Source organism: Sinohyriopsis cumingii, chromosome 12 (assembly GCF_028554795.1).
Source record: "Sinohyriopsis cumingii isolate HCF-2022 chromosome 12, ASM2855479v2, whole genome shotgun sequence".
Taxonomy (NCBI): Eukaryota; Metazoa; Mollusca; class Bivalvia; order Unionida; family Unionidae; genus Sinohyriopsis; species Sinohyriopsis cumingii.
Genome location: NC_142972.1, coordinates 1,219,757 through 1,235,916, shown reverse-complemented (window position 1 = coordinate 1,235,916; position 16,160 = coordinate 1,219,757). Strand labels below are relative to the sequence as shown.

The 16,160-nt window shown below is 35.9% G+C and overlaps 1 protein-coding gene across 2 annotated transcripts in view; it reads left to right on the top strand.

Annotated features, from left to right (window-relative positions):
• The window catches only part of LOC149785908 (coatomer subunit beta-like), an 86,091-nt gene extending 70,241 nt beyond the window's left edge, over positions 1 to 15,850 (top strand). For both annotated transcript variants that reach the window (XM_089976135.1, XM_089976134.1), the window contains exons 19-24: positions 3,306 to 3,392; positions 4,258 to 4,402; positions 9,248 to 9,367; positions 12,365 to 12,600; positions 12,819 to 12,974; positions 13,634 to 15,850. In XM_089976135.1, coding sequence (XP_089832261.1) covers positions 3,306 to 3,392; positions 4,258 to 4,402; positions 9,248 to 9,367; positions 12,365 to 12,600; positions 12,819 to 12,974; positions 13,634 to 13,693 — 804 coding nt within the window. In that variant the 3' untranslated portion in view covers positions 13,694 to 15,850. The remainder of the gene's footprint in view (positions 1 to 3,305; positions 3,393 to 4,257; positions 4,403 to 9,247; positions 9,368 to 12,364; positions 12,601 to 12,818; positions 12,975 to 13,633) is intronic.
• The last annotated feature ends 310 nt before the right edge of the window (positions 15,851 to 16,160 follow it).

The window sequence follows — 16,160 nt, the reverse complement described above, 5'->3', positions numbered from 1 at the left end:
TGGATATTGTCCATACATCTCAGATAATAGTCTTCATAGTTGATGTGGATATTGTCCATACATCTCAGATAATAGTCTTCATAGTTGGTGTGGATATTGTCCATACATCTCAGATAATAGTCTTCATAGTTGGTGTGGATATTATCCATACATCTCAGATAATAGTCTTCATAGTTGGTGTGGATATTGTCCATACATCTCAGATAATAGTCTTCATAGTTGGTGTGGATATTGTCCATACATCTCAGATAATAGTCTTCATAGTTGGTGTGGATATTATCCATACATCTCAGATAATAGTCTTCATAGTTGGTGTGGATATTGTCCATACATCTCAGATAATAGTCTTCATAGTTGGTGTGGATATTGTCCATACATCTCAGATAATGTGAGGTTACATTCATGGTCCTTCATTGTTGCTTCTCCTGACAGATCGAACAAGGAGAGAGAACAAATAGTTATTGTTGGTTACTTAGTGACAGCGTGTTTTTCTTAGGAAGGAACTAGGACGTGCCATTAGAATGAATGAACCATTAGAATAGAACTGCATGTAACGTCAAACTTGTCCTAATGGTCACCTGAGTTCAGCAGTCACCTGGTCACAATGGCCATTCTAATCCCCCCAAATTTTCCATATAGATGTCATGTAACCATTGGTCAGCTGTCATCTATGGTCAGCTACCATGTGTTTCTTAACCAAGCAATGGTTTAATCCTGCTTTCTATGGTCACTGGAGTGTGACTGCTCAAAGCATGCAAATTAAACGTCATCACTAAATATGAGCAACTTCCATGAACGTGGCCTTGAATGTAATGTCTCAGTTCGGAGCATAGCAGAGTCAGCTCACAATCATGCCCAGTCGACCATTTTTAGTTACCATTTGCATGACATGGCTTTGCTTAGGAGAGAACTGAGTCTCATTGAGTTGGTGGTAGCTGCACAGACTGTGACAACTCCCCATTCATGAAAACACAATATTTGACCCAGACATGAATTTGCCACTTATGCTGGATTCAGTAATGATCAAGTGTGGAATGTGTTGAATCCTACAGGAATCTCATACACTCATGTATAAACAAATTGTCTCTTGTTTTGCTAAACTAACAGGAGAGGTTCGTCGTTTTTCTAAATCAGTCATGCTCCTACTGGGTGACATACAGGTAGGATGCTCCTCTGCCTCCTCCTGCACTGCTCTGGTGGCCTAGTGGTTAGAGCGTCTGCCTCAGATGCAGGAAGTCATGGGTTCGATCCCCGGCCGAGTCATACCAAAGACTTGCAAAAAAATGGTACTAACAGCTGCCTCGCTTGATGCTCAGCATTAAGAGGTTAGTGCTAGGACTGGTCAGTCTGGTGTCAGGATAATGGGACTGGGTGGGACATCATGCTACATATCTGCGGCATGATGCCCCAGTGCTAGACATCACTATAAACTGCCACACTGCAGACACCGTAGCGATATGACTGAAAAATTGTTAAAGCTACGTTTAAAAAATCCAAATCACACACACCTCCTCCTCCTGCAACCTATTATCCTAATGTAATGTGATCAAGTAATGTATCAAATTGCTTAGTAAATTATGTGCTTCTGATGATACTTACCTGATCACATTAAAAGCAATCCCTGCCTCCATCCCCCACAATGTTAACATTGCTTACGATGTCACTGAGGTAAAAAAACTGTTTTAAACGAGGTATAACAGCAGCCACCTAGTGTGTAGAAAGTGGGTTAACCGGTAAGAGTTGCAAACTATTGATACTAAGTTATCTTGTGTTGACATAGTTTAAGACGAATTTCTTTTTTAAATCATCCCTTTAGCTAAGTCATAATGAAATTGTGTAAGGATAATAATATAATCTTAATTTTCAGTTTTACTAGTCATTGAACTCTGCACAGTGGATTTATATTCACTTTTTCTATAGACACATTCGAGACCCAGGAAACTAAAATCCTTTGTTAAACCAACATTAATGGATAGAAAACATGGCAGTCATGTTTCAGATGGTGGCTATGGTAGTATCAGTGGTTTATGATTTGTTTAAAGGTTTCATTTGCATATTATTCCTAAATCCCATGTGATATTATAATCATACCTGGCATGAATCATTTTGAACACGATGCATTCAGTTTATGACATGTTTGCTTACGTTTTACCTTGGGGTCAAGATTTTAGTCATAGAAAATCTGTTTTAGTTTTTGATCGAAGTTTTTTCATTTGCTTATATTTTCTAAACCCCTTCAGAGATTATTGTTATTCTTGGCATCAGTTATTTTATGAAGCTTAAACTATTAATTCTGTTACATGATCACATGTCCTTTTGACTTTGGGTGTAAAGGTCACAGGTAAAGAAACTTTTCACTCCCGTTTCGGTGAAAAGTTTTTCATTTGCATGCATTTCCTAAACCCCTTGATGGATTGAACTATTACGAAGTTAGATTAATAATCCTGCGACATGCTAACTCAACTTTTGACCTTGGAGCCATGGTCTTAACATTTTACAGTAATGCTGTGATTGACATGCAAGCCCTGACATTCATTGTAACTCATCTTATCTTTGGTCTGGTCCTTCATCCAGTGAGTGTCTTCTTGCTTTTTAAAGCTTCTCAAAATCCACTTAACAGAGATCATTCTGGCATGAAGGGCTTTCAGGACACTGTTACCAAAAATAGAAAATCTAAACAACTTTGCCAAGAAAGCACCTTGGCATGAAGGATTTTTAGATTGATACCAATCATGCTAATCCATCATCAAGTATGGCTGCTGCTAATAAAAATTTAAAAACATTTAAACATCTTTAATGCAAAAAATGCTCATTGCAGAATTTGACTAGATTTGACAGGAAGCTTTCTCTGCAACAAAGGCTTTTTCTATAATGGAAAAAGTATGCTGATGTGCAAATTAAATAGGCAAGAAAATAAAATAATACAGGGAAATCTTCATTGAAACAGTTTTCATAACATATGCTATCCAAGAAAATTTTGAGAAATTTCTACACAAGCATCCTGCTAACCACAGTTTTTTTACCCAGCTGCTCTTGCGTTTGGTTGATATCAACCAGGTAACCAGTCTCTAGTTCACTTATGTCTTTTGTTACCTATTGAATTGATTGCGAAATTGATTGTTGTTTAATGGCACATCAACTCATCACATTGCAGGTAACATTTTCTAGCAGTTGAAATAAAGAGCCTTATACCATACGGATCTCACTTTGAAAAGGATAAAGATAATTGACAATTACATCATGAAAAAAGGATGTTAATTTCATTTTAATGGTTGTGTATTGATCCACCTATTGTTTGATTTCAGAACATGTTTGAGCTGACTCTTTCACAAGCGCTTGGCATGACCAGCAAAAAGGAGGCAGATCCTCTTGGATCATCCAAGCTAAACAAGGTACACATCAATTCACATTGTCCTTGCATGCCTTTACTAAAATTAGATTTTGCCATGTCTAATATCAGCAATTTAAATCGAGACTGAAGAATAATTTTGGATAACAAAATTCTTCTCCAACAATAGATTTATTCAATGACTCTTTTACTAGCTTCAGTTCAACTCAGGTACTTCAAAAACTTAATTCTACTTGATATTTGTCACAGATCTTTGAAGTCGATCAGTTCACTCAGCAACATTAATTTTAGTTGATACTCATCACTGGTCTTTGAAGTCGATCACTTCATACATTGGCATTAATTTTACTTAATATTTGTCACAGATCTTTGAAGTCAATAACCTCACTCAGCATCATTAATTTTAGTTAATATTTGTCAAGCCTGCCATGGTGATCACTTAAATGTCCTTGTGCTTGTCTGTTTATCCAAATGTCTGTCTTCACCAAGTATTTACTTTAATATGAGGGATTTTTACTTAGCTAAATACAAGTTGGCTCTACTAAAATGGCATTAATTTCTTTAAAAAACATTCTCATCTTCTAAGCTAAATTTTTTTTTATAAACTTACCTACCATATATACTCGCTTACAAGTCAAACTACCAACTTCACAGACCCAGATATGCCATCACATAATGTGCCAGCAGATCCAGGTCTATGCTGTTTATTAGGAGTAATCAGTAAAACAGACAACATTGATCCTGATCTGCTGGTGCGTTATGTAATGAAAGATCAGGGTCTGTGGACTGGTACACAAGTATATAATGTATTCTAGGTTTAAAGTTAAGGACAAATCCAATAATACAGAAGATTGTAAAGATTTTTTGAGTAAAATTCACAGATACCTTATTCCTTTTGGTCATTTCAGGTGACCCAGCTGACGGGTTTCTCAGACCCAGTCTATGCAGAGGCCTATGTTAATGTCAATCAGTTTGACATTGTTCTGGACGTTCTTGTGGTCAACCAGACAGCAGACACACTGCAAAACCTGTCTTTAGAACTGGCTACTCTTGGTACGCACTCAACTCTGTTTTCAGCATCATTACATTAGTTTATCTTTAAAGACTATCAAAAATCTCAACTTTCATTTCCTGTGGGGTTTTTTCATATTTATGTCAAATAAGGGACAGATAACTGTTGCACATTTGGATTATTCTTTTCTTGATCAATAAATAAATGTGCATAGTTATGAGTGGGGGTTAAGACACATGGAAGTTAAGGATGGACAACAGGGCCAGTATCATTTGGATGTATAATTGTGTCTTTTCATGCCCAGTAAGTGTACATCTGGAAATCAGGTGGATCTCTAACTAGCTACTAAATTATTACCCAGGGAGTTAACTCCCAGTGGTAGATGTACAACCAGTGTCATTGTTACTTGCATGTATATATTTATCTTTTCATGCCCTACTAGTAAGGGTAGGTTCCTTGGCATATGGATAAACCTTAGGGCATTACTGAGAGATTCAAGATTTATATGTGTTGACAATTAGGTCATTGATCATACATGCCAATTCTCAGACATAGGACTAAGGAGTTTGTTAAAATTTATGTAAAATCACCCGTACCATTTGCCCCATCCCCAAAGCTATGACTAATATTCCAAAATTGTCGGCACAATATGACTATTCATTGACCCAAGATTTCATGTATCTAGCTGAAAGTGTAGGGGCCAAGAAGGCTCGAGATCCAGGACAAGGTAATTTCTAATAAAGACCATAGCTGCCAAGTGTCCCATTTTCCCCATATTTGTCCCGTATTTTGGACCTGAATACGGGTGTACATTTTTCTTATTAAAAATCCAATTTTTAATGTATAAAAATTTAATCAACAATTTCCTTCCAACGTTCTCTTTAGAACAGGCACTTGGTTCCATTCTGACAGTAATGTATCCCATGTATATAGGAATACAGTTCTACAATATGATTGGTTCATTCAAAATCAAGGCTACCATGCCTGTCTTTAACTGCCATATTGAATTGTGCAAAGTAGTTGCTTCTATCGGTGTATCTCGGTAATATTCAACTTCTAATCATGTTGAAAAGGAAAGTAGAATATTCAGAGTTTTCTCCAGGAAAGAAAAGAAAACAGAACTAGAAAAGGCTTCTGCAATTATCCTATGTCTGAGAGTGTGTTGCACTCTTGCAATTTCTAAATGGTCACCCGAACAAAACATGGTGCCTGTTCAGAAGATGAAAGACTGCAACACATACAACTTTGATACAACTTTGCCATTAAATAAGTAAGATACTGTCCTACATTACTGTTGGTTGTAGATGTTGTAAATAGTTACATCTGCATAAAAGTTGTAAAAATTAGTATTTGTTCCTGTTTCTGACAATTTCTAGCATTAAATCATCCAGTGTGTACCAAAAAAAATAAAAAATTATAGGGGTTAGATTTTCAAATTTCTGGTAAATTGATCACATATAATGTGTGTGCACTCTGGTATGAAAATACTTGGTCAAGCATTTTGAAAAGCAGCTCAAGGAACGTACATTGTAGCAAAACCTTTAAGCTACACCTCCCATCCGAATCATTTATTAACCTCATGGGGGATGTCAAGATACCTTCTCAACCCTGCCGCCCCAGGGGCCCCGAGTGGCCAAGTGGTCTAAGGCACTCTCCACATACTGATGTGGATATGTGAGAAAGCTTACCAGTAGCTTCTCATGGGTCGGTGGATTGTTACGGGGTTTTCCCGGGTTCTTCCTCAACCAGTAATACTGGCTGCCATGTATAGCCTATCATGTGCTGAGAAATGGCGTTAAACCCTACAACAACAGCCCCGCCGCCCCAAATGCAGATGCTTAAATGGCACCAAAACATTCTGTAATCCATGAATACTGTATAATTGTTGATTAGCCTCATGGGTGATGTCAAAATGCTCTCTCCCCTCCCCAATGATGAACTGCACCAGAATGAACTGTATCATTGAATAAAGTAGAATCATTGATTAGTCTCATGGAGGGTTTTGAGATGTGCTCTCCCCTTGCAGACACAAGAACATCTGTAGATCATACTGTATCTGTATACAGTAGAAAGCATTTGGAGTTGATTCCAAACAGACATTGGAATCTCATATGATCAATATGACTCAGAAAGCTTTGTTGTCATTATATTGATGAAAGAAAGGCATTTATATATTGTAATTCTACTGGGGATAAGCCTAGCACCCTGCCAACGAGGCATGGGGACTATGCCCATGAGGCACAAGGGCTAGCAATTAGTATCATCCCACCAGTGACATGGGGGTTTACAGTCCAACTTGTCCACCACCCATGATGTGTTAACATGTCGAAGTATCAGTTACCCTGTCCGCGCATGAAAATATGAGAAAAACAAGCCAGACATGTTGTCTGTTGTTGTTGTACACAGAGAGAGAAAAAGAACCAGTGGAAATTTTTATTAAATAAAGACAACTTGTCTGAAATGCACTTGTATATTGACAACTTACATTTGTGAATTACACCCCAAAATGTGTTCAAATATGTGCATGTATGTGAAAAATCCATGAATTTGAGCAGTAGATTATATGTTAGAAAATTCATGTTCAAGTCAAATTCCCTTGAGAAACACAAATAACACATATATATAATGGTAGTCCTTGTTCGATCTATATCCCATTGTTGACAAACACATTTCACTAAATAATTCACTCCGATATTCATTACTCTTGTAGCACGTGGCTGTATAGTTGTTTATATGCTTCATGTACCTGTATATAAATTGGCCTAGATTTTGGTCAGCCAGGGGTAACTACCATCTTGCCAAGGCTTCCAAGGGTGTCGGGCTTTTCATAGGGAAATGAAACTAAAAAGTTTAACAACATTCTTACGAGATATTTCACCTTCATTTAACTTGATAGCCCGATATCAGTAGTTTCGAAATATTGGAAATTTAATTTCTGTTTTTTGCCACCATTCATAGCAATCATAGCATGAACTTTTTTCTTGCAAACAGGAAACTTTCACAGCACTATAAATGTTCCAATCACTTTGGAAAATGAAACAATAAATCAGTTTCCAATGCTTTTATTTAAGTTTGGTGCTGACTTCCTTTGAAGGACCAAACTAATGCCAGTTTGTTATTTGTTATGACAGCATTAAATAATTGTAGAACATTTTTTCATTTGCTTAGTGTATTGGTGTTTCAGAGGTAATCAGTTTTCTTTGAAGTTTCAACAAAACTATTTTTTCTGGTACATTTTTCAACAACAACAACAAAATGCTATCGTTTGGTCAATGGCAATGGTAGTCATTCCCGTTCCCACCTTCAGTGGTGGTCGATTGTAGCTTGTCAGGTAGTATGACTAATTGGGATATAATCCAGCATATAGTACTAAGGCCAGATATCAGAATAAGAGGATTATGATATAACAATGCACTGTTAGTATGGTTTGTCAATATGAACAAAGGATTTACTTATGTAACTAGATTCCAGTGCATTTTAGTTCAAAGTTTATGGCTTTCGTGGTGCCTTTGAATTTCCCCACTCCAAAACCCAAGACTGTGTATACAAGTTTTAACAGCCAAAAATGTTTTCACCCAAAAAGTAGATATGATATTTTGTTGCTAATAAGGAAAAAGAATCGCAGTTTGTGACATTGGCGAAGCCCAGCACAATTCCTCTTTCCATTTTTTTTAATGAAGGTAATTAAGAAATGAGGGGCACAGACTGCAATAGCTCTGATTGCCTCACTAAGCTGACACATCCTGGATCAACAATCTGCTCAATTTAGTGTCATATTCAGAGGAGTCATAGCAACCTCAACTACGCTCAAAATCACCACTATTCCATCAATGTCCTGATAAACTGCTTCGCTAATGGCTTTTTTCAGGAATGTCCTCATCGAGTTTGGAGTCTGAGTCATAGAGAGGATTACATCAGCTGAAGATTCTCCACATACAAGGGGAAATTATGTTGTCCATGACGGGTGTCAAATCAGTTATGTCATACCTCTTTCCGCATCTGTTTTCCCCGACATCAACTTGTTTCTCTTTTTCTCATAAGAAAAGAGGTTAGACCCTATCACTTTCCTAGGATACTGTTCTGTGATCTCAGATATGTTCATACTTCATGGAAGAGATGATTCTGGCTACAACAAGGTAATCTCAGACTTGTGGTCCAATTTTGACATATCTAGAACACGCTCACTCACTTTATTCCCAAATGGAATCTCTCCTGGATTTTGACATGACCAAACTCATCCAAATTTGAGCTGCCATCCTCCCCTCTTACTGAAGTGTGTGTGTGATTAAGATTTTTAATGTAGCTTTAACAATTTTTCACTCTTATCGCTACGATGTCTGCAGTGTGGCAGTTTATAGTGATGCCCAGCACTAGGGCATCATGCCGCAGACATGTAGTATGATGTCCCACACAGTCACATTATCCTGACACCAGGTTGACCAGTTCTAACACTGACCTCTTAATGTTGAGCGCCAAGTCTTTGGTATGACTCGGCCAGGGATCAACCCTACAACCTCCCACTTCCAAGAAGGACATTCTAATCACTAGGCCACCGGAGTGGTCTCTCACTGAAGTAGCTATCATACATGACTTGTAATTTATGATAACATTAACTTCAACATGAGAGCAAGTGAGCTTAAGATTATCCATAGATCTGAACTACATGCAGTTTCCTTCTGACAGTTGTCATGCTAATGATAAGCCAGGTTTCCTTCCTAAAATGGGGTGTCATCACTAATCACCAATAATAACTTTTCCTGTTTAATCTCCAACACAGCCTGAAAAATAATTCAACAGTCCTTTAGCTTTCTTGACAATTAATATTGTATCACCTTCAGTGCACCACTTGTTTGCTTTTAACAGAGATATTTTCTTTCTATCAATAGGTGACTTAAAACTGGTAGAAAAGCCACAGCCCCTCACCATGGCCCCCCATGACTTCTGCAACATCAAAGCCAATGTCAAGGTGGCCTCCACAGAAAATGGGATCATATTTGGCAATATAGGTGAGGTTATATTATGAGATAGTGAAAGGAAATTATATGTAATTTTAGATCACCAGGCCATAATTTAAATTAAGTTTATGTTATGGTTTTTCATTGATCGCAATCATTCTTTCACAATGTTATTTATAGCTCCTCAAAAGCTGCTTCACCAGTTTGTGAACAATTTTACAGAGATCATTCTGCCATTAGTGCCTTTCATATATGTTCAGTGGATGAAGAAAATTTTGAAACAGCTTCTCAAAAATCTCTTAGTACGGTTTGACCAAAATGTGACACAAAGTATCTTGGTTTCAGGGTCTTTACAGATTTGTTAAAATTTTGCCAATCTGCCATCAAATACATTATTTCTAAAAATACATAAACCTTGAGATTAATTTTTGAAAATTGCTTAACTGATTTTACCCAAATTTAAGAGAAAGCCTCCTAGCATAAAGGTTTTTCAGATTTGTTCAGAGATTAATTTTTGAAAATTGCTTAATTGAATTTGCCCAAATTTAACAGAAGCCTCCTAGCATAAAGGTTTTTCAAATTTGTTCAGAGATTAATTTTTGAAAATTGCTTAACTGAATTTGCCCAAATTTAACAGAAAGCCTCCTAGCATAAAGGTTTTTCAGATTTGTTCAGAGATTAATTTTTGAAAATTGCTTAACTGATTTTACCCAAATTTAACAGAAAGCCTCCTAGCATAAAGGTTTTTCAGATTTGTTCAGAGATTAATTTTTGAAAATTGGTTAACTGAATTTGCCCAAATTTAACAGAAAGCCTCCTAGGTTTTTCAGATTTGTTCAAATGATGCTGATCCATCATCCAAAATGGCTACCATTACTTGGAAATTGAAAAACCTTTAAACAGAATCTCAAATTGCAGAACAGAATTTAGCTAGATTTGAAAGAAACCATCCAGGCTTGAAATTTATTCCAATTTTTTTAATGATGCCTATCTTCCATCTAATATGGCTGCCCTTATTCAGAATAGAAAATTTTAAAGCAAATTCTCATAAAGTGCTGAATGGAATTTCATCAAATTTAACAGGTATCATTCTGGTGTTAGCCGTTTTCAGATTTATCCAAGTAATACCAATTCACCATCAGCCACCATTAATAAATATAGAAAAAGCTTTACATGACATCTCATAGAATTTGACCAAAACTTGGACATAATGCATCCTGGCACAGAGGGCTTTAAATTCTTTTACATATGAATCCATTTAGCATTCAAACATGATGGCTGTTACTAAAAATAAAGAAAATACAAACATGACTAATGATGAAAACCACTCTGCAGACTTCGATCAAGTTTGGAAGGAATCATCCTGGTATAAAGGGCTTTCAGTTTTTAATAATGATGCAATCAGACATGGTTGCCACTGTTAAAATTTTTTTTAAATGACTCTCTTTTCAAAAGCCACTCTTTTTAATTTTTAACACTTCAACAGAAACATCCTGACATAAAGGCCTTTTTAATTTGTACAAGTGGTGCCAATTTGATGCCAGTTACTATTACAAAATCATTTTGAAAAGAACTTTATATGTCTTCTCAAAAAATGCTCAACAAAATTTGATCAAATCAGACAAAATCATTCTGGCATTAAGGACTTTAAAAGTTATACAAATCTTGTTGATTCACCGTTAAATATGGCCACCATTGATTAGAAAAGGTAATCACTGATAACGGTGCTGTCGATTCCAAGTAGGATTACTGTTTAACTATGAGTGTTTGAAAAGATTTGATGTAATGGATTTAATGAAAGTAGGATTAAATCTTCTGTATTGATACAAATGTCAGCCTGTTTGATTTTTTTTTTAAATTTAGAAATTGCAAGCCTCCAAAAATCTTAAATTTGTTTCATGTTGGACTGTCAGGCCACTTTTTGCAGTGTATTTTAATTTTTCCATCAGCAATGATCAGCATTTTGACAGAAATAAGTGGTGGAAAACAAGTTGTGGTTTCAATAACACCCATTACTTTATAACTGCACATAAAATAACATTTATTCTAATGTAACCTTTTATTTTATTTTGAAAGAGACATTGTTACAGCAATGTCTTCAACAAAATGGGGCTGTTTGTGCTAATACATCTGCCTTTGGCTTTTTTAAGAGTTAGATGTGAAGTCAAGGTCATTTGAAAATGATTTGGTAGTATGTTCCTACCTCATTATAACACATGTTAATGAAAACTGTAGCAGTGACCTACATTATAAGTTAGGGAGCCTTATACTGAGGTATGACAACTATAATATGGCTTACATTATAATTAGGTTCTTTATAATGAGGGATTAAACCATAATAGGGTACACAGTATAATGAGGGATGACACGCCATAATAGGGTACACAGTATAATGAGGGATGTCACACCATAATAGGGTACACAGTATAATAAGGAATGACAACCATAATAGGGTACACAGTATAATGAGGGATGACACAGCCATAATAGGGTACATGGTATAATAAGGAATGACAACCATAAAATTGTACACAGTATAATGAGGGATGACACAGCAATAATAAGCTACACAGTATAATGAGGGATGACACAAACATAATAGGGTACACAGTATAATAAGGGATGACACAGCAATAATAGGCCACAAAGTATAATGAGGGATGACACAACCATAATAGGGTACACAGTATAATAAGAGATGAAACCATAATAGGGTATACAGTATAATAAGGGATGACACAGCAATAATAGGCTACAAAGTATAATGAGGGATGACACAACCATAATAGACTACACAGTATATTTAATTTCATTACGTGTATTTAATAAAGCTAAGACTGTCCAGTCCAATTTCATTACATGGCATGTATTTAATAAAGCTAAGACTGTCCAATCCAATATCATTACATGGCATGTATTTAATAAAGCTAAGACTGTCCAATCCAATTTCATTACATGGCATGTATTTAATAAAGCTTAGATTGTCCAATCCAATTTCATTACATGGCATGTATTTAATAAAGCTAAGACTGTCCAATCCTTTTTCAGTTTATGACATATCAGGAGCTGCAAGTGACCGTAACTGCGTGGTTCTGAATGATATCCACATTGATATCATGGACTATATTGTGCCTGCAACATGTAATGACTCTGAGTTCCGACAGATGTGGGCAGAGTTTGAGTGGGAGAACAAAGTAGCTGTCAATACCAATATCTCTGATCTGCATGAATTCCTTCAGCATGTTATCAAGTGCACCAACATGAAGTGTCTCACTCCAGAAAAGGTGTGTGATCATCTTTTCACTGATGTTTAGACTAACTTGATTTGAAGACTTTCTCTCGAAAACATTTTTCTTTTGTTATTAAACTCTCTTAATGCTTAAGATTCCATGTCACATGAAAATTTCTGCTTGAAGGGATAATAAATTTACTATCTTCATGAAAAGATGCTTGTTTTCAATCTAATACATTAGTGAAACGTTTTGAATATCTTGTCTTTTAGGCATTGTCTGGGGACTGTGGTTTCATGGCAGCCAATCTGTATGCCAAGTCAATCTTTGGTGAGGATGTTCTGGCCAATCTTAGCATAGAAAAGCAGGCCCACCTGCCTAGTGAAGCACCTGTACAGGGTCATATCCGGATTAGGGCCAAGAGTCAGGTAATTCATCATCAGACTCCAGCTTAGCAAGGTCATAATCTTTAATTAATTTTTAAAAATTTAAACGTAGTCAGCAGTTGGATTAATTAAATGTAGGAAGCTGGAGGGAGAACTCTGCCAACACCACTGAACTGACCATGGATAGACAACTCCATACTCCAGTGTCACAACTAGAGACTGGACCAGGGGTCGCAAAGATGCAAAACAAACACATAATTCCTGCAGTATCTGACCGCTCCAGTAGCCTAGTGGTTAGAGTGTCCGCCTCAGATGCGGGAGGTCGTGGGTTCGATCCCTGGCCAAGTCATACCAAAGACTTACAAAAATGGTACTTAAGCTGCCTCGCTTGGCGCTCAGCATTTAAGAGGTTAGTGTTAGGACTGGTCGGCCTGGTGTCAGGATAATGTGACTGGGTGGGACATCATGCTACATGTCTGCAGCATGACGCCCCAGTCTTTATTCCACTTTGTATGAATGTCAACATAGCACACTTCTTTGTAGCAGTAGAATAAATATAGACATAATACACTTCTTTATACACTAGGATGAACTTAATTTAGATATAGCATACTTCTTTATACCATTAGTATGAATGTAATGTGTGAGCAGGGTAGTTTTCATTTTATGTTTTATCATTGGTTTTCTTTTCCTAATTTCAGGGTATGGCTTTGAGTATGGGAGACAAGATCAATCTTTCACAGAAGAAAGCAGTAAAATAAACAGTACATGTATTTTGTATTCAGCAATTAGCACTGAAATTTCTATTGGCAATTTTCATTGATTAAAACAGACAAGTTTGTCTTCTTCAGTGTGTACAGTTTAAATGCATATCCAAATGGGACTAATATAGGCATCAGTATGAGAAACATAATCATGTACTGTGCTATAATTAAATGTAAAATACAGTGTTCACTCAATTTCTCACCCTCCAGTATGTTACCAACCTAACTTATCACCAATAAATGTGCATGTTCATATTGTTTGGTCCCTCATTCACCCACCACCTTTGCCATCCACCAAGGTCAATCCACATACGATGTCATTATAATAGCAATATTTGACCTTGAGAACCCCTCCAGGATTATTTGATTACCTAGGAAATTCCAACCATTTATAAGCTGGATGGGCTTAATTACCTTCCTGCTCTTGTCTAGTTAATATTCTCATCAAGATCCCAATCAAGATTCACCTTTGTCAGTACTTTTATTATCTCATATGGTAGGAATTCCATAGCACTTGCTTACTGATAGATTACCATCCTGCTCTTGTCTAGTTAATATTCTCATCAAGATCCCATTCAAGATTCACCTTTGTCAGTACTTTTATTATCTCATATGGTAGGAATTCCATAGCACTTGCTTACTGATAGATCTTGTTTATATATCCATTTATTTAAGCCCCAACATACACAATAATGAAATGAAGAAACAGCAAGCTTACTTCATAAGGTTATGAGTGAGTATACTGCATGTAAATGCTACTGATGAAACTTGATTGACCATCATCATTTTCCCACCATTTTTCTACTTGTATGAAAGAGGATGTGAAATTGACAGAGCATTGTACATTTTTATGACTTGGCTTCAAGCTGCATTTCATACATTAGTACATTAATGTTAAAAATTATTGAAGATTTTTATGTTGGGTTTTATTTTTAATCCAGGGGTTCATTTTCTATATACACGTATATGGTTATTCCATTGCCCATTAAAATTTAACTGTATTCACATATTGTCTTCAGAACTACTTTTTCATATATTTTATAGCAAAATAACATACATTCTGAATGACATCTCAGAGTTGGCAATTTCACAAAACTAATGAAATAGAAACAATGCATACTTCATTGTAAATATGTTCATGGAATCACTAAACAAAGACCAGATGTGTGTATCTGTCATGAACTTGGGAGAATACCAGTGCAAATATTAATTTTTTTTTGTATCTGTCATGAACTTAGGACAATACCAGTGCAGATAGGAAGATTTTGTATCTGTCTTGCTGTAGGGTTTAAAGCCATTTTTCAACACAAGATATGCTATATGTGGCCAGTATCTGTCATGAACTTGGGAGAATATCAGTGCAAATAGTAAGATATTAGATCTGTCATGAACTTGGGAAAATGCCAGTGCAGATAGTAAGATTTTGTATCTGTCATGAACTTGGGAGAATATCAGTGCAAATAGTAAGATATTAGATCTGTCATGAACTTGGGAGAATACCAATGCAAATAGTGAGATATTGGATCTGTCATGAACTTGGGAGAATACCAGTACATATAGTAAGATTTTGTATCTGTCATATGGTTTGGGAGTTATTTGGATTCATTGGGAGGTAACGGAAATGTTTTTTATTGTATTTTAAAAGGGATATAAAGACATTTCCTTGCAAGAATTCAGTAGAGATTTAAATTCAATGGAAAAAGCTAAACTTTTATTTTTTAAAAAGATAAGAAATGTTTTCTTTTTTCGATATTACATCACTTTAATACTTCATATATCATCTGTTTACAACGTATAGTCAAAAATGGAAACTTTCCAATAATTGTTAAGTAAATTAAAAATATACCTGTATACAGCAGATGTGTCCTTTTTGTACAGATACTGAAGACCAACATCAGTTTCTTGTTAAATATCTGATGTACAGCAACTTGAGAAGATCTTGTTCCATTATGCTAATTATTCAAGTTGTACAACTTTATGCCAAGATCATGTAATATAATAACTTGCATAATTTTGTACTATTCCTGCAGGAATCATTGATGATCAGGGAATGGTTTTGTAATTTATAATTTAAAAGCAGAATATGTATGCACCAGATTGAATGTATTATTGTAATTTGGGCCAATGTTACAAGAATAAAGGTCATCATCATTATTATTATTATTATTATTATCAAACTTGCACATACATCTTTCAACAACACAAAATGTATAGTTAAAAATAAGTCTAATCATGAACATGGATCTCAGTCAACTGATTTTATTTGGAAGCTCCTGAGAAGGTACCCACTAGAGATGGGCTTTTATGTCACACCATCTTTTTCAGTGACCTTGCTGCAATCATTTTCTGTTCTTGTAAGCATCAGCTTTGAGTTTTGATGTTAAGATCCATTGCTTTGCAACTGCTGTACACAGTCATTGAACTTTATGGCTGAGTATGTGTTGTAAAAATAGGTCACAGTGAA